This window comes from Vombatus ursinus, unplaced genomic scaffold (genome assembly GCF_900497805.2).
Source record: "Vombatus ursinus unplaced genomic scaffold, bare-nosed wombat genome assembly UNPS02014778.1, whole genome shotgun sequence".
NCBI lineage: Eukaryota > Metazoa > Chordata > Mammalia > Diprotodontia > Vombatidae > Vombatus > Vombatus ursinus.
In genome coordinates this window covers 45,041,702-45,066,628 of record NW_020954556.1, presented here as the reverse complement: position 1 = coordinate 45,066,628, position 24,927 = coordinate 45,041,702, and the positions used below count along the sequence as shown (strand labels likewise).

The window sequence follows — 24,927 nt, the reverse complement described above, 5'->3', positions numbered from 1 at the left end:
GTCTGGAGAATTACTCAATTTAAAAGAAGGATTAAAAATAAAAACACATCCAAATCTGTATTACCACCTTTCTAACTTGGTTTAATTTACCAGAATTCAAACCAGATGATTATTAGCTCGGTTTAAGAAATAGCTTTTGAATTATTTCCCCCCAGAAATAATTGAGTTGTCTAACAAAGGAAAAGCACCATAGAGATATGTGAAGGATTCAAATTATTTTGAAAAATAGTCGTATATTCTCTTTTTATATGATGTAGTTTAATTCCATTTCAGAGATTCCACACTTGATTAGCTATGGAAGATTTGACTCCATAACTTTGGTTTCACAGTTTATTATATCTATGGAACACTTGAGTGAAATTATGGTCACCAGTAGTAGGTGACAATCTAATATTTTATTTATAGGACCCTTTGAATCCCCTATATAGAATGGGGAAAGATGAAGGACACTGAGCAAAGAAAATAAATAGCAGGCTATCAGGGACCAAAAAACTTTGATCATTTCTAAAATGCTTTAGATTTTTTCCTGGATCTTTTGGTAACTCAGCTTTTAGTGTTTGAAACGTACTAAGTCTTAAACATGAGAATGTTTCTGTTTCTGATGTTTCCACTTTTCATTGTTTGAGTGCCTTTTTTTTTTCTTAACATGGATTTCACTCTTGTCTCAATGGAACTCCAACTTGCCAGACTGTAGAGTTAAGCAAAACAATCTAACACATTGGCCATGTCTCTCAACATAGGCTTCATTCCACATCTGTGGTCTATCTGCCATCGCTCTCGAGTATTTTTGAGAATAACTGGATTTCTTATGTGCATATATGCTTTTAAAAATTAAATGAGAACTCCTTAGAAAACATTTGGGCAAAAGAAAAAAAAAGGTGTTGTATATTTATTTTGTATTCTTTTAATCACTTTTATTGCTGTTGGAAGAAATCTTTATTTAATAACTTCACTGTATTCAATGTGTTAGTGCATTTTCTACATAGCACATGCAAAGCTATCTAGAAAAGCTATACCAGGTAATTAAAAAAATTCTATTAAAGCTTGTTTCTGAAGGTTCAGGACTTTTTAAAAAATATAGGTCCAATCCAGTAAGCACTTAAGTACCTACTATGTGCAAAGCACTGTGCAAGGTGCTGGAGTTGCAAAGATTAAAAAAAAATCTCTTTCCTTCACTTTAAGAAAACCTGATATCAATAAATCTGAACTTGCATTATGGGGAAATATGATCACTTTGTAGAGTGAAGGATCCCTGGCAGAGATTTCACTGTAACCTTCCACTAAATCATCAGCTCTTCAGAATGACTTATAATTTGATTTGCAGAAAAATAAGTTTAAATATAGCTTTAAGAGTGCTTCTGTTGCTTAAAGAAGTGGTCATTGGATAGAATGCTGGACTTGGACTCAGGAAGACGAGTTCAAATACTGTCTCAGATACTTAGTGTGACTGTGGGCAAGTCACTTAACCTGTTACCCTCAATTTCCTCATCTGTAAAATAGGTAAAGAGCACCTACTTCCCAGGATTGTTATAAGGATCAAATGAGAAATGTACAGCATTTTGTAAACTTTAAAGTGCTATATAAATGCTAGCTATTTTTATTGCAGTGTTACTTTATGTGTGCCCAACATAGATTAATTTATGTGTCTTTTTGGTGTGGCATTGTAAATTTAGTACTGAGATAGCAAATGTATATTTTTGTAAAATTAAGATTATTTTTCTCCCCTAATATGACATCTCCAAATTTTAAAGGCCCTATCTCTATGTAAAGCGAACTTCTGACTTGGAAAAAATAATTTTTTTTACACTTGGAATTCATATAATTCTGTGAGAAATTTGAAGCTCTGTTCTTGATAGGAAAGAAATTAATTAGGAGTAGAAGGAGAAATAGGAACTGGAGATCGTATATAGTGGTAGAAATGGGAATAGAGAATGGTGTAATTTAGAATAGTACTTTTAAATGAATACATGTGGTTTTCCTTATAAAATAAATATCCTTTGAATTTATATTGAGAAAGTATAATGCATTGGAAAGGGCACTTGCAATCAGATGACTTTGATTCCCTAGTATTGGCAAAATTTAAAATCGTTCTTTAAATTTGAAGTATGTCTTTAGAATCATAGATTTTCAGATCTGAAAGGGATCTCAGAGGCCATCCAGTTTAGCCTAGATCTGAAAAACAGTTTCCTTACAGTATATTTGACGAGTAGTCATCCAGCCTTTGCTCCCTCAAGCAAGGGAGAGCCCACTGCTTCCTAGGGCAGCCCGCTTCACTTTGGGGCAGCCCGCTTCACTTTGGGGCAGCTTTAATTGTTTATGAAATTTTCCTTCACATTAAAATGAAATTTGACCCTTCTATCCCTCTGGGACTCTATGGAACAAGTCTCATCCTTCTTTCAAGTGACAGCACTTCACGTGCTTGAAGACAGCTTCACTAATTCCTTCTTCTGCAGGCAAAACATCACCAGGCCTTTCAACCAGTATTCACATGGCTTCTCAGAGAATTGTGGGAAAAAAAGCCTTGGCTTTAGTGTCAGAGCACCTGCCTCTGATGATGGACTCTGGACAAATCACCACCTCTTGAAGGCTTCTATGGTCCCTCCCAGCTCTGCGTCTGTGGTCTTGTGAGCTTGGTTGCCCTCTTCTACAGACTTTCTAACTTAATGCCTTTTTTAAAGTGTTTCTAGAACTGGATTGAATACTACAGATGTGGTGTGCCCAAGGCAGAGTGAGCAGTGTGTCTCCCTAGGTCTTATTTTAATGTAGCCCATTAACTTTTCTGGCTGCCGTGTCACAGTGCTGATTTCTGTGGTTCTTATATACCACTATAGATCTTTTTCACAGCAGCCACTGTCTAACTAGCCTTGCCCCCAATCTTAAAATCTTATACTTTTGAAGGTGATTTTTTGTTTTTCATACCAGTGTAAGACTTTAAATTTAATCCTATTACATTTGGCACAATATATTCTAGTCTGTTAAAATCTTTTGAATGCAGACTCTGCCATTTTGTGTGTTGGCTATGCTTTCCAGCTTTGTGATGTATATAGATTTGATGAACACACCATTTATGCCATTTTTCATGCCACTGATGAAAATCTCAACCCATAGAGGCCAAGAACAGATCCCTGAGATACTCCATCACATTGTTCTTTCTAAACTCATAGCAAATCATTAATGATGCTATGGGTTCTACCAGTTCCAAATCTATCTAATCATCTTATCTGGCTCACTTCTCTCCATCTTTCACAAGAAGAAATCTTAAGGTCTTTCTTAAATGTTTTACTCAATCATGGTAAACTGTTTGATGATATTCTCTTGATGTAACAGACTAGTAACCCTTTCAGAAAAGGAAACAAGGTTTAGTCTGGCATGACCTCTCCTTGATGAAGTGAAGTCATGCTGTTTTTCTGTGATTACTGTTTCTTTTTCTAGATATTTATTAGTTATCCCTTCAATAATATATGCTAGAATTTTCCCAGGGATTAAAGTTGAGCTTGGTGTTCTCTAGTCTGCAGATTCTATTTTTTCCCTTTTTATTTTGAAAAGCAGGAAGATATTCTTCCTTCTCCATCCTGTGGTACCTCTTCATGATCTTTCCTATATCACTGACAGTGGCTTATTTATCAATTCTCTTTGTACCCAGGGATGTAATTCATCTGGGACAGATTATTTGAACTCATCAGACAGGCGCTCTCATTCCCTACTACTTATCATGGGCCTCAGCTCCATAGTAACCCTTTTTAGTTTGTCCATTCTAGTCTGAAAATCATTCTTGTTGGTCAAGGAAACAGAAGCAAGATAAGAATTGAGCAGCTTTTCATTGCCTTTGTTAATATTTACCATTGTTCCTTCCCGTCTGAGCTATGGATTTATCTTGTTTTTTGTTCTTCTTCTTTCCCTCTTCCTCTTAGCTAAAAATTCATATTTATTGTTTGTAGCTTTGCTTGCCAGTATCAATACATTCTGAAATTTCTCTCTCCTGACACTTTCTTATGTGACAGGGTGTTGCTCTTGTATTCATCTCCTGTTTATTGCCCCTGATTCTACCTCCTGTACATACCTTTTAAACATCTGAGTTGGTTATGGAGTTCTCTGTACATCCACATCTGTCTTTTTGGATGACTCTTCTTTTTCCTTCTCATCAGAGTTGTTGTCCCCTGTGCCCTCAGAATTTTGTTCCTGAGAGCTTCCCATCCCTCCTGGGCTGACTTTTCCTATAGAGCTTTAGTCCATGGGGTCCTTCCTCTTCACCTCTGTACCCTTTGAAATCTCTTCTCCCTTGATTTAGGATCCATATTAGAGTGTGCTCAGTTGGCCTTTTCAATAATAAACTTTAAGGTGGAGTAGTCATTTTCTTCCAAGGTTTTCATCTTTTTTATATCTGAGCAACCAGTTCCCAGTGGTGGGGAAAATTCAGATTCGTTCAATTAACAAACATTTATTAAGCACTTAGTATGAAACAATCTTATGTCAAGGAGTTTACGTTTTAGTAGGGGAGAGAAGGGGAGGGACAGTGAAAGACAGGATCTGGATTCAAACTTGCCCAGACCCTTGGGCCTCAGTTTCCTCAGATGTGAAGTCATGGGATTGGACTAGATGGCGTCTTAGGTCCCTTTTGGCTCCAGATTTTTGGTCCTGTGGTCTTATGACGGTCTCACACAATTTATAGGGAATAATTATAAACGAATACAAAGTAGTTATAGGAAGTATTTGGGGAGGAAAAGCAGTAGCATTGGGGATTTGGAAAGCGTTTCATGGACAATGTGGGGCTTGAACTGCTTTTTGAAGGAAGAAATGGATTCTGAGGGGTACAGGCAAGGAAGGAATATATTCAGGAATGGAGCATGGCCAGTGCAAAGGCATAGAGACAGAAGATGGCAATTTCATTTGTGAGGAACAGCGACAAAGCCAGGTTGACTGGGTTGAAGCATGTGGGAGGGGGAATAATGTAGAAAAATGTAGATTAGAAAAATGGATTGGAGCCAGGTTGCCAAGGGCTTTAAATCCAGCAGAAGTTTATATTTTATCCTGGAGCAAGAGTTCTCAATCTGGCCCATTAACGTGTTTTAAAAATACTATGATAACTTTTAGGGTAATTGGTTTCCTTTGTATTTTATTGGTTTATGTTATGTTTCCTTTGTGATTTTTGTATTGTATTTTATTTTATATACTTCAAACATTCTGAGAAGGGGTTCATATATTCTGAGAGAAGGGCTTCACCAGATTGCCAAGTGGGTTCATATTAAAAAAAAACAACAACAACTTTAAGAACCCCTGTCATAGGGACAATAGGGAGCCATTGGAGTTAAATAAGTAGGGGAATGATCTGGTCAGACTTGTGCCTTAGGAAAATCATTTTGGCAGCTCCATGACCTGAAGCAAAACACTTTTGAAACTATGTGGAGGATGGAGAAGAGAAAGATTTGAGGAACAACGAATTAGAAGGCTATTACTGCAGTCCTGGTGATAGCTGATGAAGGCCTGGAATAGTGGCCTTGCAAGTTGGAGAGGGGACAGATGTAAAAGATGTGGAAGTAGAATCAAGAAGACTTGGTAACTGATTCCATGTGGACCTGAGGGAGAGCACAAGGTTAAGCATAATGCTGAGGTTGCATACCTTAATAATAGAAAGAATGATGATGCCTTCAACAGAAATAGGGAGGATGAGAGTTGGGTTGATTTGAGAGAGAAAAATGAGTTTTGTTTTAGATGTGCTTGAAATGCCTGTGGGGTATTTAGTGGGAAATATCTAATAGGTAGTTACTGATGTTGGACTGGAACTCAGGAGAGAGATACAGGCTGGATATGTAGATCTGGGAGTCATTTGCACAGAGATAATTGAACTCATGGGAACTGATAAGATCACACAGACAGTAGAGAGGAAAAAGGGGGCCTGGAACAAAGACTGGAGAACATCCACAAAGTACAGGGTGTGGATAATGATCTAATAGTGGAAGACTACTACTGATGTTCTCCCTGCCTTTCTGGCTACTCTTCAGTGTCACAGAAACCTAGAAGTTAGAATATCCAGGAGAGGGAGGTGAGTAGTAATTCCTAGTTCTGTGCCATCACCCTGGCTCTCCTTTGTGCTTGAAATCAACTCCCTCCTTCCCTCTGCCTCAAAATCTCTCACTTCGTTTGAATTGTAGCTCAAGCACCAATATTTCTGTGCCAGGAATTCCCCTGGGGGGACATTTCCTATTCTTCATTATTTTTCTTTAAAAAAAAAAAGAATTTATTTTCAGTAAAATTTTTTTCTTCCTTCTACCCCATTGGAAACTAAACAAAACTCCTTACATGTTTAAGCAAAACAGATTCCTGTATTGGCCATGTCTAACAAATGTATGTCAAAATGTCATTACCTCTGGGAGATGGGTAGCCTGTTTCAAGAGTCCTCTGGAATTGTGATTGATTATTGCATCGATCAGAGTCCTTATGTCTTTCTAACTTGTTTTTGTTTACAGTGTATCATATAAATTGTTCTACTCGTGCTCATTTAATTCTGTGTCACTATGTAAAAGTCTGTCTAGGTTTCTTTGAAACCATCCTCTTCATCATTTCTTAATGTACAATAATATTCCATTACATTTATGTAACATAATTTGTTCAACTATTCCCCAATTGATGGGCCCCTCCTTAGTTTCCAGTTCTTTGCCGCTATAAATATTTTTGTATATATAAGTCCTTTTCCTCTTCCTTTGACCTCTTTGAGGTATAGACCTAGTAGGAATATTACTGGGACAAAAGGTATGCTCAGATTAGTAATTTTTTTGGGACAGAATTACAAATTACTTTCCAGAATGACAGGACCAACACAGCTTCACCAGTAGTACATTAACATACCTATTTTCCCATAGCCCCTCCAACATTTATAATTTTCCTTTTTTTTTTTTAACCGATTCTGTCAAATCTGAAGAGTATGAGGTGGAATCTCAGAGTTGCTTTAGTTTTTATTCCTCTAATTATTAGTAATTTGGAGCATTTTTTTAATTGATAGCTTGGTTTTATTTTCTTGGAAAACTGCCTATTTATACACTTTGACCATTTAACTATTAGGGAATGGCTCTTGTTTTTTAAAATTTGAATAATTTCCTTATGTATCTTAGAGACCTTTATTAGATAAATTTGTGGCAAAGATTTTTCTCCCCACTTGCCTGTTTCCTTTCTAATTTTAAGGGAATTGGTTTTATTTGAGCAAAACCTTTTTAATTTTATATAATCAAAATTGTTCATTTTATCTTTGTTCATGCTTTAGCTGGTCATCAATCTCCCCTATCATTCTGAAAGATAATTCTTCCGTGCTTTTCTAATTTGTTCCACAATGTCCCTCTTCATATCTAAGTCATATGACCATTTGGAGCTTATTTTATTGTATGGTATGAGATGCTGATCTGTATTACTTTCTGCCAGACTACTTTCCAGTTTCCCCAGAAGTTTTCATTGGTGAGTCCTTACTTCAGTAGCAAAGGTCTTCAGGCTTATCAGGTACTATGCTACTTTACTTCTGTATGTTGTGTACCTAATCTGTTTCACTGAACTATAATGCAGTTCTTTGTTTAATTAGATTGGTATAGCATTTAATAAAGAAATTAATTTAGGTAGCATAATTTTTGTTATATTGCCACAGGTCAGGTCTTGATCAATTAACATTTCTCTAGTTTATTTAGGTCTATCTTTATTTTAAAATAGAATTTTTTTGCTTGTATTCATATAGTTCCTGTGTTGGTCTTAGCAGGTCAACTTCCAAGTAGTTTATACATTCTGTAATTATTTTGAATCAGATGTTTTTCTATATCTTTCTGGCAGATTTTGTTGGCAACACACGAGAGCGATGATTGATTTTTGTGGTTTTACTTGATGCCTTGCAACTTTGCTGGTCATTGTTTAAATCAATCTTTTTAGCTAATACTCTAGTGTTCTCCAAGCAAATTATCATGTTCTCTGCAAAAAACAATACATTTTTCTTTTTCTATGCTTTGTTTCTTTTTCCTGTCTTATTGCTATAGCTAACATTTGTAAGACCATGTTCAATAGTAGTGGTGAAAATGGACATCCTTTTTTTTCCATCCGTATTACATCCCCATTACGTATAATGCTGTATTTTGGTTTTAGGGAGATACTACTTAATCAGATTAGATCCATTCATTTCTATGCTTTCTTGATTTTTTTTAATAGGAAGGGTTGCTGTATCTTTTAAAAACTTTTTCTGAATCCATTGATATAACCATATAATTGTTGTTATTAATATAGTCTGTGATGTTGATAATTTTTCTAATATAGAAAACTAACCCTGCATTCTTGTTATAATTCTAACCTGGTCATGGTATATAATCTTTGTGATATGTTGTTATACTCTTGCTAATATTTTATTTAAAAATTTCACATCAGTGTTTATTAAGGATATTAGTCCATAGTTTTCTTTCTCTGTTTTGACTTTCATGTTTTAGGTAGCATGATCACATTTGTATCATAGAAAGAATTTTGTAGGACACTTCCCCTATTTTTTTCCCCCAAATGGCTTATGTAATATTGGTATTAATTGTTCTTTGAATGTCCGATATCATTTTGTTGTAAATCATCTGGTCCTGGGTTTTTTCCCCCTTTGGGAGCTTTCTGTTATCTTTCCTTAATCAATTAAACAAGTATTTGAGCACCTATATGTTATGCATTATGTGTTATGCTATGGCGTATGTAAAACATAAGAAATTGGCTTTGCCTTGGAGTCTCAATGGGCTCTCATCTTTGATTTATCACTATTTGTGTCACCCTGTAGTCACTATGTCTTCATTTGTAAAATGGTGATATATAATGATTTCTTCCCTACCGACCTCACATCATTGTTATGAAGATGAAATAAGATGATATATTTGAATTTGAAAATGACTGATTTCTATATTAATGCATTATGTAGGATAAGTATATAAAGCTGACGGTCATTGCATTAAAGCGATGATCTTATTGAATATAGAATTAATAATAAAAATAATTCATTTATATAGTGCCATGAAGGTTGATAAAGCTTTTTCTTCATAACAGAGAAAATTGGGAGATAATGATTTTTTTTCTCTGTTTTATAAATGAGGAAACTGAGGCTCAAAGAAATCAGTTCACTTGTCCAGGGTCAAAGAGATGTAAGTGTTACATCTCTACTAATTAAGTCCAGTACTTTTGTCCTTACACCTCCCTGTCTCTCAAGTTATCAAAGTATGTGCTTTTTGTGTGTTCCTTATAACACTAGGAGTGGTTTGAATTAACTAGGAGATAGTATCTTCTTTTAGGGCAGGAAGGCTTTAACCACTTTTGGTTGCTACTCATAAATTCTGTGATCTCTTTCAAGTAACTTGAACATTACATACACACACATAAATATATGTATTTAATCATTTAAGATGCACATTTTAAACACTTATTATGTGCCAGCCACTGGGAATACAAATATAAAATATGATGACACAATCCTTATTTGCAAAGAGTTTACATCCCAAGTTGTTGTTTGTCCTTTGTGCTTGAAGAGGACCAAATTGACCTCATGATATCAGGGTCAATGCACAATGTGTCTGGTTGTGGCTGTTCATACCAATGTGAGCTTTGAAGGCTCTGCCACAGATTGGGCATGAATAGTCTGTGTGACTATTTGAGAGGAAGTTGTCTCTGAATTTGTGCGTCTCGTGTTTCTTTTGAGCTACCACAATTCTGCTTTGCTCATAGAGCATAGTGCCTACTTTGTTGTGGCCATGCCATGCTGGACAGTCCTGTGCCAGTGTCTCCCGAATCTCACAATTGATACCAACGTTCTTCAGAGAAACCTTGAGAGTGTCCTTGTAAGACTTCTTCTGACCACTATGTGAGTGCTTGCCTTGTGTGAGTTCTCTGTAAAATAGTCTTTTAGGCAAATGTACGTTTGGCATTCGAACAGTGTGGGAAGTGCACTGGAGTTGTACTCTCTACAGTAGAGTTTGAATGTTTAGTAGTTCAGCTTGAGAAAGGACCTCAGTGTCAGGTACCTTATCTTGCCAGGTGATCCTCAGAGTCATCCCAAGACAGTTCAGATGAAAGTGGTTCAGTGTTCTGGCATGGTGCTAATAGCCTGTCCAGGTTTCACAAGCATAGAATAATGAGGTCAGTAACAATGGTTCTGTAGACTTTCCATTTGGTAGGCTGCCTAACATCTCTTTTCTCCCACACTTTCTTGTGGAGCCTCCTGAGTGGTGTGCTAGCTCTGGCAATGCATATCAACCTCATTATCTATGTGGACATCCCTGGAAAGTACATTGCCAAGGTAAGTGAACTTATCCACAGCATTCAAAATTTCTCCATTTGCTATAAGCAATGTTTCCAGGTATTGATGATGTGGTGCTGGCTGATGGAGAATCTTTTTTTTTTTTATTTTCTTGGTGTTAATTGTTAGACCAAAATTAGCAGCAGAGAATCAATCCATGCTTTGTTGCATCTTAACCTCTAGGGTTGCATTGAGTGAACAATCATCTGTGAACAAAAGGTCATGCACCAACTCTCCCTCTATTTTAGTTGTGGCTTGTAGCCTTTTCAAGTTAAATGATTTATCATCAGTATGGTAGTTGACCTTGATGCCATTTTTGTCCTTGAAGTCATCTGACAACATAACTAAAACCATCATGCTAAAAGGTATAGGAGCAAGCACACAGCCCTGCTTCACTGCATTGGTGACTGGGAAAGTATGAGACTGTCGTCCATTATCCAGAACCTGTGCAAACATGCCATTATGAAACTGGCATACAGTACTGATGAACTTCTCTGGGCAACCAAATTTTGCCATGATTTTCCATAGGCCCTCATAACTTGGTTAGATTAATGAACATTGTATATAGACCTGTGTTCTTCTCCTGGCATCTCTCCTGGAGTTGTTGGGTAGTAAACACCAACTCGACTGTTACTCAGCCCTTTCTGAAGCCACGCTGGCTCAGGTAGATGGCCATCTTCCAGGTGAAGGATCAGCTGATTAAGGAGAACTCAGGCAAGGATCTTATTGCCAGTGACTAACAGAGACACCCTGTGGTTGTCCCAGGACAACCTATTTCCTTTATATAGTTGGATAGTGAGGCATCCTTGATCTCCTGGGGGATAACCTCCTCTTGCCATATAACCTGGAAAATTTTAGTCAGCTTTTGTATGAGCAGTGAACCCCCTATCTTGTAGATCTCTGCTGGAATGAAATTAGCACCAGGCTCAGCTTTCCCTCCAAGTTAGTAACAAACTGTTCTCCCATGTAGGGTGAATCTAATCTGTTGACATTAAGTCTTCTGGTAGTTGTCTTGCATTAGGGCCACAGCTTTTGTTGAATTTCAGTGTTTACCTTGGAGAGAAGTTGATGATTTTTCTAGCACTCTGCACTACCCACATCTTGTCTGTCTCTTCTTACAATGACATAGTCTATTAAATGCCAATGTTTGCTGCGAGGGTGCATCCATGAAGAGTTATTGTATTTAGGTAAATGGAATACAGTGTTGGTGATAAGATTATGAGATGCACAAGTGTTCAGTAGTAAGTGACCATTATTGTTGCTTTTCCTGACTCCATTCCTCCTAAGGACTCCCTGCCATTTCTGATAGTTTGTGCCTATTCTGGCGTTATAGTCACACAGAATTACAAGCTTGTCTTTCAGCACATTGATGATGAGAGTCTCCAGGTCTTCATAAAATCTTCATAAAATTTTTCTTTGACCTCCATCAGGGTTCATCATGGTTGGGAGTATATTTACTGATGATATTGGCATGGCATGTTCCTGCAAGTGGCAATCACATTGTCATTAACCTATTATTCACTCCTTTTGGGAGGCATACCAACTTGTTGACTAGATTACATTTGATTGTGAAACCTATGCTAGCTTCACAGTGCTCCCTATCACTGTGGCTACTCCAGAAAAATAAGTATCCAATTCCAACTTTGGTAAGCTGGCCTTCATTTGCTAGCCTTGTTTCACTCAGGGCTTCTCTTTGGATGTGATACCTGTGGAGTTCTTTTGTCTGCTGGCTTTCGTGTTTTCAATAAGTGTGTTCACATTCCATGTACCAATGATGAGTAAAATCATCTTTGTAAAAGTTTTTGTATGTTTTTGTATTTTGACTGCAGGGTGGGATCCCCCACCTGCTGTGTTAAGCAGGCCAGGGTTAGGTGAAGCAGACAGTTTTTAGGGTACCTTTTCTAGCCCCTTCCTCGTGCCAGGAGGTGAACAATGTGGTCTTAAGAAGGCTGCTGAGACACTCGAGGGGCTGCCGAATCTTACTGCCACTTCAGTCCAGTCAGAAGATGACTCTATGCCATGGGCCACCTGGGTGCTGTGTTGTGACTACAGGTCCCAGTGTATTCGTACCTGCTGCTTTATTACTAGCCTGTCATTTCAAGGTAGGTAAAATAGTAAGATAGTAAAATAATAAAATAGTAAACTAATAAAATAGTAAAATAATTGAATAGTAAAATGATAAAATAATGCAGTAGTAAAATAGTAAAATGGTATTGATGATACCTTTTGACTCATGCATAAATTGGATTTAAGTGAGGCGAAGTTGTTGGCCTCACTCTCTCTTCCAGAGTCATCGGAGTCCAGTGGCAAGACAGAAAGTCAAGATGACTGGCCATGGCTCTGGGGGCAGTGGATGACCATGGCATCTTCAATGTCTGACCAAACTCTAAGCTCTTCATAGTACCTGCTTCAGATATGAAGGCCATTGGAACAGATTGTCTTTATCTTCCCATTCCACTGGGGAAGGTCATCACCTGCTTGAGGTAGACAGGCTTGAGGCCCACTGGTTATGTCTATCTGGTTTAGCCTGTCTGCCAAGATGGTTTTACTAGAGTATGGCCATTGTGCATGCTTAGAGCTGCTTGAAGCACTTCTTGGAGCCACAGGTGAAAGTGAACACCAAAGCAGCCCTCTTACCAAAGGCACTAGTCCTCCCTGAACACTGTATATTCCCCTACATCCCAAGTACATATAAAAGCATATATCAAGGAGTCAGCTAGCATTTATTGAGTACCTGCCATGTGCCAGGTACTGTCCTAATGCTGGGGATGCAAAGAAACATAAAAGATAATCTCTGCTCTCATGGAGCTCACAGTCTAATGGGGGAAACAACATACAGCCAACCATGTTCAAATAAGATACTTACTGGATGAATTGGGGGGTGGTCTCAGAAGGAATACACAAATTAAGGAGGACTAGGAAGGGCTTCTTGCAGAAGGTGAGACTTCAACTGAGACTTTGAAGGAACTACAAATAGATACTTGGAGTCAGAAGGTAGAATGTTGTGTTTGTGGTATGTCAAGGAGACCAGTGTCACTAGATGAGAGAGTATGTGGAAGGGAGTGGGGCTTAAGAAGACTGGAAGGGTAGGAAGGGACCCAGTTATGAGAGACTTTAAAATCCAAACAAAGCATATCTTTGATCCTGGAGGCAGTAGGGAACCACTGGCACTTACTGTATTGGAATGGGGTGGGTTGATCTAAGTAGAAGAATAAATATAAGGTAATTTGAGAGGGAAAGCATTATATACAATACCAATAAAACATAGATGTATGTGGATGTGTTTGTTTTATAAGATGTCTTTTTGTTTTTAGGTCAGCCATTTATGGATATATTCTCCCCAGCCTTTCCACATGAGAAACAATAAGAAACCAAATAATTCACGGACCACACCTGAGAACATATATGCTTTATTGTACAATCTTAGACCAATGCCTTTTATGAAATGAGGCAGTTACCTTTCCTCTTCTTGTGGAGAAGGATAGATTTGTAATTACAGTTCTGAGATGAACAGTTTCATTTTAGAGTTCTTTTAATTAATTAATTTATTTTTAGTTTTCAACATTCACTTCCATAAGATTTTGAGTTTTAAATTTTCTCTCCTTCTCTCTATTCCCCTCTCCCCAAGATGGCATACAATCTGATATAGGCTCTACATACACATTCATATTAAGCATATTTTCACATTAGTCATGCTACAAAGAAGAAATAGAACTAATGGGAGGAACCATGAGAAGAAACAAAACAATAAAAGAAAAGAACAAACAGTATGCTTCCATCTTCATTCAGACACCATAGTTCTTTCTCTGGATATGGATAGCATTTTCCATCTTGAGTCTTTTGGAGTTATCTTAGATCCTTGCATTGCTGAGAAGAGCTAAGTCTCTCAAAGTCAGTCATTGCACAATGTGGCTGTTACTGTACAATGTTCTCCTGGTTCTGTCCATTTCACTCAGCATCAATTCATAAAAGTCTTTCCAGGCTTTTCTGAAGTCCACCTGCTCGTCGTTTCTTATGTCACAATAGTATTCCATTACATTCACATACCATAACTTGTTCAGCCATTCCCCAATTGATGGGTATCCTCTCAATTTCTAATTCTTTGCCACCAGAAAAGAGCTGCTATAAATATTTTTGTGCATGTGGGTCCTTTTCCCATTTGTATGCTCTCTGTGGTATATAGACCCAGACGTGGTATTGCTGGGTCATAGGGTATGCACATTTTTATAGATCTTTGGGCATAGGTCCAAATTGCTCTCCAGAATGGTTGGATGAGTTCACAACTCCACCAACAATGCATTAGTGTTCCAGTTTTCCCATATCTTCTCCTGTTTTGTTCTATTAGCCAATCTGATAGTGTGATGTGGTACCTCAGAGTCGTTTTAATTTGCATTTCTCTAATCAATAGTGATTTAGAGCATTTTTTCATATGACTAGATAGCTTTAATGTCTTCCTTTGAAAACTGACCATTCATATCCTTTGACCATTTACCAATTGGGGAATGACTTGTATTCTTATAAGTTCGACTCAGTTTTCTATATATTCTAGAAATGAGACCTTTATCAGAGACATTGGTTGCATTGGCTTTGTTTGTGCAAAAATTTTTCAATTTAATGTAATCAGTCATCCATTTTGCATTTAATAATATTCTCTATCTCTTCTTTGGGTATAAATTCTTCCCTTCCCCATAGATCTGATAGGTAAACTATTCCTTGCTCTTCTAGTTTGTTTGTAGTCTCAGCCTTTATATCTAAATCACGTACCCATTTTGACTTTATCTTGGTAAAGGGTGTAAGATGTTGGTCTATGCCTAGTTTCTGCCATAGTTTTCCCAGCAATTTTTGTTAAATAGTGAGTTCTTATCCCAGAAGCTTTGGATTTATCAAATAGTAGATTTAGTATAGTCAATGATTGTTGTGTCTTGCATACCTAACCTGTTCCACTGATCTACCACTCTGTTTCTTAGCCAGTACCAAATAGTTTTGATGATTGCTGCTCTATAATACAATTTAAGACCTGGTACAGCTAGTCTACCTTCCTTTGCATTTCTTTTCATTAGTTCCCTTGGTATTCTGGACCTTTTGTTATTCCAGATGAATTTTGTTATTGTTTTTCCTAGCTCTATAAGATAATTTTTTTGGTAGTTTGATTGGTATGGCACTGAATAAGTAAATTAATTTAGGTAGAATTGTAATTTTTATTATATTAGCTCAGCCTACCCGTGAGCAACTGATATTTTTCCATTTATTTAGATCTGACTTTATTTGCATAAGAGGTGTTTTATAATTATGTTCATGCAGTTCTTGAGTTCATTTCAGCAGATAGACTCCAAATATTTTATAATGTCTACAGTAACTTTAAATGAAATTTCTCTTTCTATCTCTTGTTAAGTTTTGTTAGTAATATATAGAAATCCCGATGATTTATGTGGGTTTATTTTATATCCTGCAACTTTGCTAAATTTATCTCAAGTAATTTTTTACTTGATTGTCTAAGTATATCATTATATCATCTACAAAGGATGATAGCCTTGTTTCTTCTTTGCCTATTCTAATTCCTTCCATTTCTTTATTTTCTCTTATTGCTAAAGCTAACATTTGTAGTTAACTAAGTTATCACCACATAAGAGTGGTGATAATGGACCTTCTTGTTTCACTCCCGATCTTATTGAAAAGGCTTCTAGCTTATCCCCATTATACATAATGCTTGCTGATGGTTTTAGATAGATGCTACCTATCATTTTAAGGAAGGCTCTATTTATTCCTATGCTCTCTAGTGTTTTTAATAGGAATGGGTGTTGTATTTTGTCAAAAGCTTTTTCTGCATCTATTGAGGTCCCCCACTAGTATAGTTTTGTTATCTATTTTTCCCTTAACTCCCTTAACTTCTCCTCTAAGAATTTGGATGCCATACCACTTGGTGCACATATGTTTAGTAATGATATTACTTCATTGTCTATGGCACCTTTAAGCAGGATGTAGTTTCCTTCTTTATCTCTTTTAATTAGATATATTTTTGCTTTTGCTTTGTCTGAGATTAGGATTGCTACCCTTGCTTTTTTCTTTTTTTAACTTCAGCTGAAGCATAATATATTCTGCTCTAGTCTTTTACCTTTACTCTATGTGTGTCCCTCTGCTTCAAATGTGTTTCTTGTAAACAACATATTGTAGGATTATGGGTTCTTAATCCACTGCTATCTGCTTCTATTTTATGGGAGAGTTGATCCCATTCACATTCACAATTATGATTATTATCCGTGTCTTTCTCTCCATCCTATTTCTCCCCATTTATACTTTTCTCTCTCCTTTCTCACTTTTCCACCTCACTAGAGTTTTGCTTCAGACCACTGTCTCCCTCAGTCTGCCCTCCCTTCTATTAGCCCACTCTCTTTTCTTCCCCTTTACCCTTACTGCTTCTTCTCTTTTTTCTATTCACCCCTCCTTCTTCTTTTCCTTTTCCCCTCCTACTTCCTATAGGGTAAGTTAAATTTCTATACCTGATTATGTTATTCCCTCTTTGAACCAAATCTGATGAGAGTAAGGTTTAAACAATACTCATCTCCCTCCCTTCTTTCCCTCTACTGTAATAGATTTTTGTGCCTTTTCATGTGATGCAGTTTACCCTTATCTGCCTCCTCCTTTCCTCTTCTCCCAGTATAATTGTTTTACCAGTGAGGTATTTTATGTTTTCTTCTATTTTTTCATTCTTTTGTTTCTGTTTGACTGATTCTTGATCTTTCATAGAGTCATTAGCTTCCACTTGCCCAAGTCTAATTTTTAATGAATTGTTTTCTTCTGTTAGATTTTGTACCTCCTTTTACATTTGGCCAATTTTACTTTTTAAGGACTTGTTTTCTTCAGGGTACTTTTTCCATTTGACCAATTGTATTTTTTAAGGACTTGTTTTCTACAGTCAATTTTTGTGCTTCCTTTTCCAAGCTATTGACTCTCTTGCATACCTCATTTTTTAAAAAAATTTTTTGGTGAGGCAGTTGGGGTTAAGTGACTTGCCCAGAGTCACACAGCTAGTGATGTTATATGCACCTCATTTTTTTCCCCAACTTTTCTTCTGCCTCTCTTATTTGACTTTTAAAATTCTTCTTGAGCTCTTCCAAGAAGGCTTTTTGGGCTTGAGACCAGTTTATATTCCCTTTGAGGTTTCAGATGTGGGTATATTGACAATGTTGTCCTCTTCTGAATTTGTGCCTTGATCTTCCCTGTCCCCCTGATAAGAATCTATGATCATTGCCAGTTTCTGCTTTTTGCCTATGGTGTTTACCTATTTCCTGACTTAAAGAAAAAAAGTTGAGCTCTCCTGCTGGAGCACAGGGGCCACTGATCCAAGCTTCTTGTGCTGGGAGCCTGGGACCTGGTCACTGACTTTGTGTGCTGGGGCTTCAAGTGCTGGCAGTCTGAGGCTGGTACTGGGTTAGGATCAGCAACACTGGAGCTCTCAGGGTAGTGGTAGGGAGTCTGGTCCCTGGGGGAACACCTACTCACCCAGGCCTTGCACTCAAATGTTTGGCTGCTAGAGAATGTCTATCAGCCTGAGCTTTGCCTCCTGGAGTTGTGTTTCACAAAGTTGTGCTGAGGCACCAAGAGATTTGGCCACTAGAGAATGCCAGTGTATGTAACGGTTTTCCAAGCTGGTGTCTACTGCTTCCCCTGCCTGTACTGAGGTACTTGAGGGGTCCTGGTGTCGGCGCTTGCATGCTCCACCACCCTGGGGCTCAGGATCCCCCCCTGGTATGCTGAGATGGGGCTTGCCCCTGGCTTGCTGGGACATCTCTTTTCCTGTACTGCTCCCCTTCCCCCAAAGCAAGAGGGGCCTTTCCCATTAATCACCAAGCATCCTGGGTTAACAGGACTGCTGTACCCCATCTTTCTGCAGGCTCAGCTGTTCCAGGGTTTTTCCTGGGGTGATATTTTCTGGGCTCTTAGAGGTAAATAAGGGAGGGTGAGAGCAACTTACTACTCACTCCACCTTCTTCTAGAGTCCTTTTCCATTAAATTTGATGTAGCTGTTGTCTGTATATATATTTTTTCTTTCTGTTTATTCCTTATGGCTTTAGTTCATATGAACTTTGAATTCTTCATATTTGTTATTTCATATGGGACAGTGATATTTCATCACATTGATGTATCCATCTTGGTTCGTGCTTCCCCCCAAAATAGATATTCTTTTTTTCAATTCTGTGCTTACACAAAAAATATTGCTATGAATGTTTTGGCGTATACAAAACCATTCTTGCTGTCTTTTACCCCTTCTGCTTTGGGTTAAGGGGTATGAGTCGTTTTGTTATGTTTCTCAAATAATTTCAAGTTGTTTTCCAGGATCGTTGAGCCAATTTATTGCTCACCAACTTTGTTAGTATGCCTGCCTTACCACAGTTCTTCCAACCCTGATCTCATCTTTTGTTACATCACCTATGTCATTTTGCTGGATGTGAGGTGAAACGTCAGTTTCAACATTAATTTCTCTTACTATTAGAAGATTTTTTCATGTGATTATTGAGTTTATTATAGTTGGCCTTGAAAGCTTTTTGTTCATATCTTCTGACCATTAATCTTTTGGACAAATAACTGTATTTCACATCCTGCATATGGTTTTGTTTATAGGAATCCAGTGCACAAATGGATTTGAGTATACAAACAATTGATGACATTAAAAAAATTATCCAAATAGATGGAACTGGAGATACATCTTCAAATGAAGAAATAGGGAGTACGAGAGATGTGGATGAGAATGAATTTCTAGGTATTATTGATGCAGAAGACCTGAAAGTTCTTGAAGAAGAAGGTGATAGTATCTCAAATGAAGATTCAACTACCAATAGCAGTGATAATGAAGAGCCTCAAATAGACGTTGTAGAGGAGGTGATGATTCCTTCAGTGATATGACTAGTTTTATTACATGTAAAACAGTAGTGCCTTAGCCATTTAATCCCCTATGGTTAATAAGTTATTAGGAAGAGTAACCTCTCTCTCTTTCTCTTTTTTTGAGGTGAGGAGTGGGGAAGAGAATATTTTTTTTTTGTTTTACATGGTGGAGTGGTCGATTTTTTTTTAAAATTTCTAAAGTACAATTGAAAACAATGTTACAACAACATTAAAAAAATACTTATCTTCTTGCTTAGATATAGAGGGTGTCAGGAGTAGGTTAAGGAAGACAGGGATGGGGATTGTAAAGTTGGCAAGCATTTTAAAGCAGCAAGTAGGTTTCTCTCTCTCTTAACAAAATGTTGTATGTAGTAGAAATTATTTACTATGGTCACTTTTAATCTTTAGGACCCTTTAAATTCTGGGGATGATGTTAGTGAGCAGGATGTGCCAGACCTGTTTGACACGGATAATGTAATAGTCTGTCAGTATGACAAGGTACGGTATGCATCTCTCCACCCTTGGGTTTATTAATGAAATTTGATGTATGCAAAAGTCATGCTCTCTGTGATGGAAAAACTAGTATTTGTGTCTGCTTAGCATTTAACTTAGGTTATCCTTGAAAGAGGCTATTAGAATAAGTATATGTTGAAGGCTTCCTCTGAGCCTTTAAGTTTTGGGAGATAAAAGAGTTGAGACTGAAAGACATACAGCAATTAGAGAAAAATCCCAAACAGTACGTGACAAATTACTCAATTTAAAAAGAATTAAGTGCTAAAAATGCCTCATACAGACCAATGCTGTGGGTGGTCAGGAAGAACAATTCAATGGAGCAGATGTTTATTAAGCATCTACACTGTATACAGTGGAATGTGTGGCACAGGGGGAGATAAAAAGCTTGGATAAGACAATTATAATTGAACAGCTCAGCTTCCTCTCTGCTGTCAGTCATCATTGTCTGAGCTAATTAGAATAGAAATCTTCTTTTGTCAGTTCTCTTCTTTTCCTCATTATAGTTAAAAACAACTCCTAGGTTCTTTTTTGAGAGTTTCCTGTCCCTTTTGAATTGCCTTCCTTTTCAGAATCTCAGGACGTGTGATTGTCCCTCATTTCTCTGAAGTTAACTGAGAGCCATAAAATTCAATTCAACAAGCATTTGAAAGCGTAAAGGTCCTTCATGAACAAACTATGCCTTAATGTTGTGAGATACATAAAACATTGATCTTGACTGTAGGTTCCAAAGGGTTCTTGTCCCTCCTTTCATGGTGCTTGTGATGCTGTAGGGGAACAAAACGTTAATTGTGAGACTCCCTGTTACCTGACTGAAGAAGGGTCGCGAAGCAATGTGCTCCGCTGAGCCTGGAGGACCAGAAGAGGGAAGAGAGCTCAGGAAAGTTTCATGAGGAGAATTGTCATTTGAGTCAGAGTTTAAAGGATGCTGGATAAGAACTCATTGGGTGAAGAGAGCAGAGGGAGGACATCTTAGGTCTGGAGAACAGGTGTGGGAAAGGGCAGGCTAGATGCAGGTGGCAAAGATTCTAGAGTGGCTTGGTAGACTTCATGGAGAGGAATAGATGTAATCTCAGGCCTTGAGGGCCTCACATGTTGTGTGAACTATTAGCATACATTGCCATCACAGTAGCCCCTTAAATAAACAAAGTGATATATTCATTTAAAACAGAGTGTTTAGATGGGAGATCTCCCCTCCCATCCACGTCAGAGTGCTGTCTTCCCTCTTGACAGCCAAGATAACTAACACTTAGCAATATCAGAAAATTTAGTACTGGATAGTTGATGCTCACTGTCATTAGCTCTTGACTAGTAGTGGCAGGGTTTGGAGGGAGGAGAGAATCACTGACTTGAAGTCTCTTATAAAATAAGACTGTAAATCTTCTGAAATTTGTATTAAAATGATATTTACATTCTTGTTTGGGTTTAGTTAATTTTAAGATGCTAGGGCCCATGAAAACCAAAGGATTGTATCCAAGATGCAGAAGAAGGTCAGAGTAATGGTCAGCAAACCCGTGCCTGGGAGAAGGTGCTCTCTTCTTGTTAATGGGCTATCTTCTATCTCTCTCTGCTGCATCTGGGCTTACCCTTGTCCCTCTGGAGCCCTCTTGAGCTGACTCAAGGAGGAAAATGTTTCTTTAAGAAATCTTCCACAAAGGAAGAGACTGTTCTTCACCCACAGTTGGACCTAATCTGATCAGCATTTTCTTTCATTCATAAATGGTCCTGAGTCCAGGCCCCAGGACAATGTGATAAGTAGAATGGTAGTATGAGATCCTTCTGGTCTGTCCTAATAAATCCCCTAGAATAGGGGAACTTAGGTCATACCGGGTTTTACTCAGTCATATGTAGTATTGTGACAGGAATCTAGTCCAGGCAGTTCTACTATAATGCATGTTTGGAAAATTCAGTTTTGTTCAAATTGATTGATATATTAGGGAACATCTGAGCATAAATGATTCTCCAGTTTGCTTCTTTCCAATTTCTTCTGTGAGAAACAGCAAGAATGCAGAAAACTGCGCCCCTTCACAATCACTCACAGGCTGCAACCTTCTGACACCCATTTCCACAAGCAAACTTTAGATCATTTTCAAGGTAAAGTGGCATATTAATTGTATATCTTTTGGTGTAGTAGGAGATGTGGGCAGAAGAGGACTGGTGCGCACCAACCCCACCCCATCCCCTGCCTCCATGGCCTCAGGCTCAGCAGCAACCCGAGGCTGCTCATGGGACCACTATTTATTGTAGTGTTTAAGTATTTCTTAATGTGTGAAATTGCTATTTTTTAAAATGAAGTTCCTATTTTTAAAAAATGTATTACCAATGAAGTTTTTGAGCCTTATGCCCCTAACTTTCCCCATAAACTCTGTGGTTTTTATTGAATGGTTTTGTATAGCAGGGTAATTTTTGGGAACACATCTCCTTATAGCAGAACTGATTGTGTATTTCACTATAGACTTTCACATTGTCTTAGATCTTCATTGCCTGTACTTACTAGGGAGTCCTTAATGGAGCAAATGGAACTTGAGTTGGACTTAAAAGAATCTGAATAAAAAGGGAGGTTATGGAAGGGCAGTTAGGTGGTGCAGTGGTTAGAGCACCAGCCCTGAAGTCAGGAGGACCTTAGTTCAAATCTGTCCTCAGATACTCACTAGCTGTGTGAACCTTGGTAAGTCACTTAACCCCGATTATCCCTCCTCCCAAAAAGAAAAAGAGAAAGAAAAGGAGGTTATGGGATTGGGGAAGGAGAGTTAGGGCACAGTAATGGCATAAACAGAGGTATCGAGGTGAGAACGTATTCCAGGATGGTTAGGACAGACCTTTCTGAAAGAGTATGCTTCTGAATATACTAGGAAATACTTGAATGGTTAGGACCTGGAACATCAGGCTAATGAACTTGATCTAATAGGCAGTAGGGAATTAATATCTATGTTCTTGAGCAGCAAAGTGATATTATGAAGGTATGTTTCAGAAAGAATAGTGGTATGTAGGTTAAATTTCAAGGAATAGCCTTGAAGTAAGGAGAAAGATGGATAATCCAGGCATGAGGTGGTGAGGTCCTGGAGTAGAGAAAGAAGTCTATAGATTACTACTAGAGTTCACACTTGGCAACTTGGGAGAATGGTTATTGTATTGGTATTGTATTGTATTGTATTGGTAAATAGGGAAGTGTTTTTTTTTTTAAATACCTGTTGTGCTTTCATACCACAGGACTTTTGTACTTTTTGTACTTTGTCTGTATTATGGTTGGGACTCCAACTCAACACTGTCCCCTTCTCGAGTCCCTTGCCCATTTATTATATCTCCAATCTTGCCCTGCCAAGACTTGGACTTGATTCAGTCTCACCATCAGCTGCCTTTGCTCCTATACGTATACTGCTAAATGAAGCTGGGGAAAATCATGAAACTGTGCTGACTGGGTCTGCTGTAGTTTTATGTTCTATAACTTCACCTGGGGCCTCACTGCTGCCAGGTGAGCCTTTTATACCTCCCTATTGAACTCATTCTTCCACTCATCACAGCAGATCTTCCATACCTTTTCATCTCACCCCAAACCTTCCATGGCTTCCTCTTCCTGTTCTCCCTCAAATGAGAACTTTGCCTCATATTACAAGAAAGATCGAGGCCATTCACCAAGAGCTCCCTTGGCTCCCCTCCTCATTTCACATTGCCCAGATGCCTCCTGCCACTCTTTTCCTTCACTCTTGTCTCTCATGAAGAGGTGGCCCTTCTTGCCAAGGTCAGCGTTTCTATATGCACAAATGATTCCCTTCAATCCTGTCTTTCCCAACAGATTGCCCCCTCTATTATCCCCATTCTTTTATTTTCAGTCTCTTCCTGTCTCCTGGCTATTTCCTTACTGTCTAGAAACATGCCCATGTTTCCTCCGTTCGCAAAAACTTTTATCCATCCATCTCTGCTAGCGATTACCCTATATCTCATCTCTCTTTTGGTGGCTAAACTCCTTCAGAAGGCCATCTACAATTGGTGTTTCTACTTCCTCTTCTTTCACTTGTTCTTTTAAACTCTGCATTTTGGCTTCTGGCCTCATCATTCCACTGAAGTTGCTCTCTCTAGAGTTATCAGTGATCTCTTTACTGCCAAATTCAGTGGCCTTGTCTCAGTCCTCATCCTTGACCTCTCTGCAACCTTTGACACTACCGATTACCTTCTTCTTGATATCCTCTTCTCTTTAGATTTTCGTGATATCACTCTGTCCTGGTTCTCATATCTGTCTGACTGCTCCTTCCCAGTCTTCTTTGCTGACTCTCTCCTCTGGGGTGTAGTCTTTGTCTTTGAAAGTGAGACCTAACTATTGCTTTGCTAAAGGGGCTAGGCTACTAACCTTTTCAGTAGGGGTTAGTGTGTTTTTCCTGGTGTATTGTTTTTTAGGCACAGTGTCTAGTATGTGTTAAATGCTAAATAAATTCATTTTGAGTTGAAATATTATATAAGGTGTGGGGGTAGATTCTTCCTGTGTGACACACATTCCTTTTTATTAATGATTATTTGTAATGAGCACTTTATGTAGCAAAGGAACACTTTTAAAAAATTTATTTAACTTGTAAAATTTTTCTGTTTCATAGATAATTTTGTGTAATTTTAACACGGTTTCTTTTTCACTTTCAGATTCATCGAAGCAAAAACAAATGGAAATTTTACTTGAAAGATGGTGTCATGTGCTTTGGAGGGAAAGACTATGTGTTTGCCAAAGCTATTGGAGATGCAGAGTGGTAAATCTTGTGTGCTCTGTTTATCAGCATTTTATGTCTATGTAGACATAAATGAGAGTATACTAAATATTCTGAATTTTTTTTTGTTTTAAATAAAATAGTTTACCAAACATGCTAATGTACAAAATTAGGAGAACCTGTGTGTTTACATTGCAGATACATGGCAAAAGTACAATTCTTTTTTTCCTTGTTTTGTTCCCATTAGTTAACTGATTCTTCCCATTATCTGTATTCTGTAAAATATAGGTATTTAGCTTTATTTGATTTCTAAAGTGATGATGATTGCCAGTAATTGTTCCAGAAACAATAGTACAACAGGAAGAATGCCCTAGTTTTTCATTATTTGAAGTCATTTCTGGTTTCTTCTGCTTGCTAAAAAAAAAAAAATAGGTGTCATTATTTTGTACAATGGCATATTGTAGGTGTATACCTATTAAGTTGGTAATTAGTGATTTATCTTTTTTTTTTGTTTAAAAAGAAGCAAGCATGAGGAAGTTGAGAAAGTTGCCGTGGTAATGTTCAAAG

At 37.8% G+C, this 24,927-nt stretch overlaps 1 protein-coding gene across 1 annotated transcript in view; it reads left to right on the top strand.

Annotated features, from left to right (window-relative positions):
* Window positions 1–24,490, top strand: part of GTF2A1L (general transcription factor IIA subunit 1 like) — a 45,226-nt gene extending 20,736 nt beyond the window's left edge. The window contains exons 7-9 of the mRNA XM_027865156.1: window positions 18,899–19,156; window positions 19,568–19,657; window positions 24,299–24,490. Coding sequence (XP_027720957.1) covers window positions 18,899–19,156; window positions 19,568–19,657; window positions 24,299–24,406 — 456 coding nt within the window. The 3' untranslated portion in view covers window positions 24,407–24,490. The remainder of the gene's footprint in view (window positions 1–18,898; window positions 19,157–19,567; window positions 19,658–24,298) is intronic.
* Window positions 24,491–24,927: the final 437 nt, after the last annotated feature.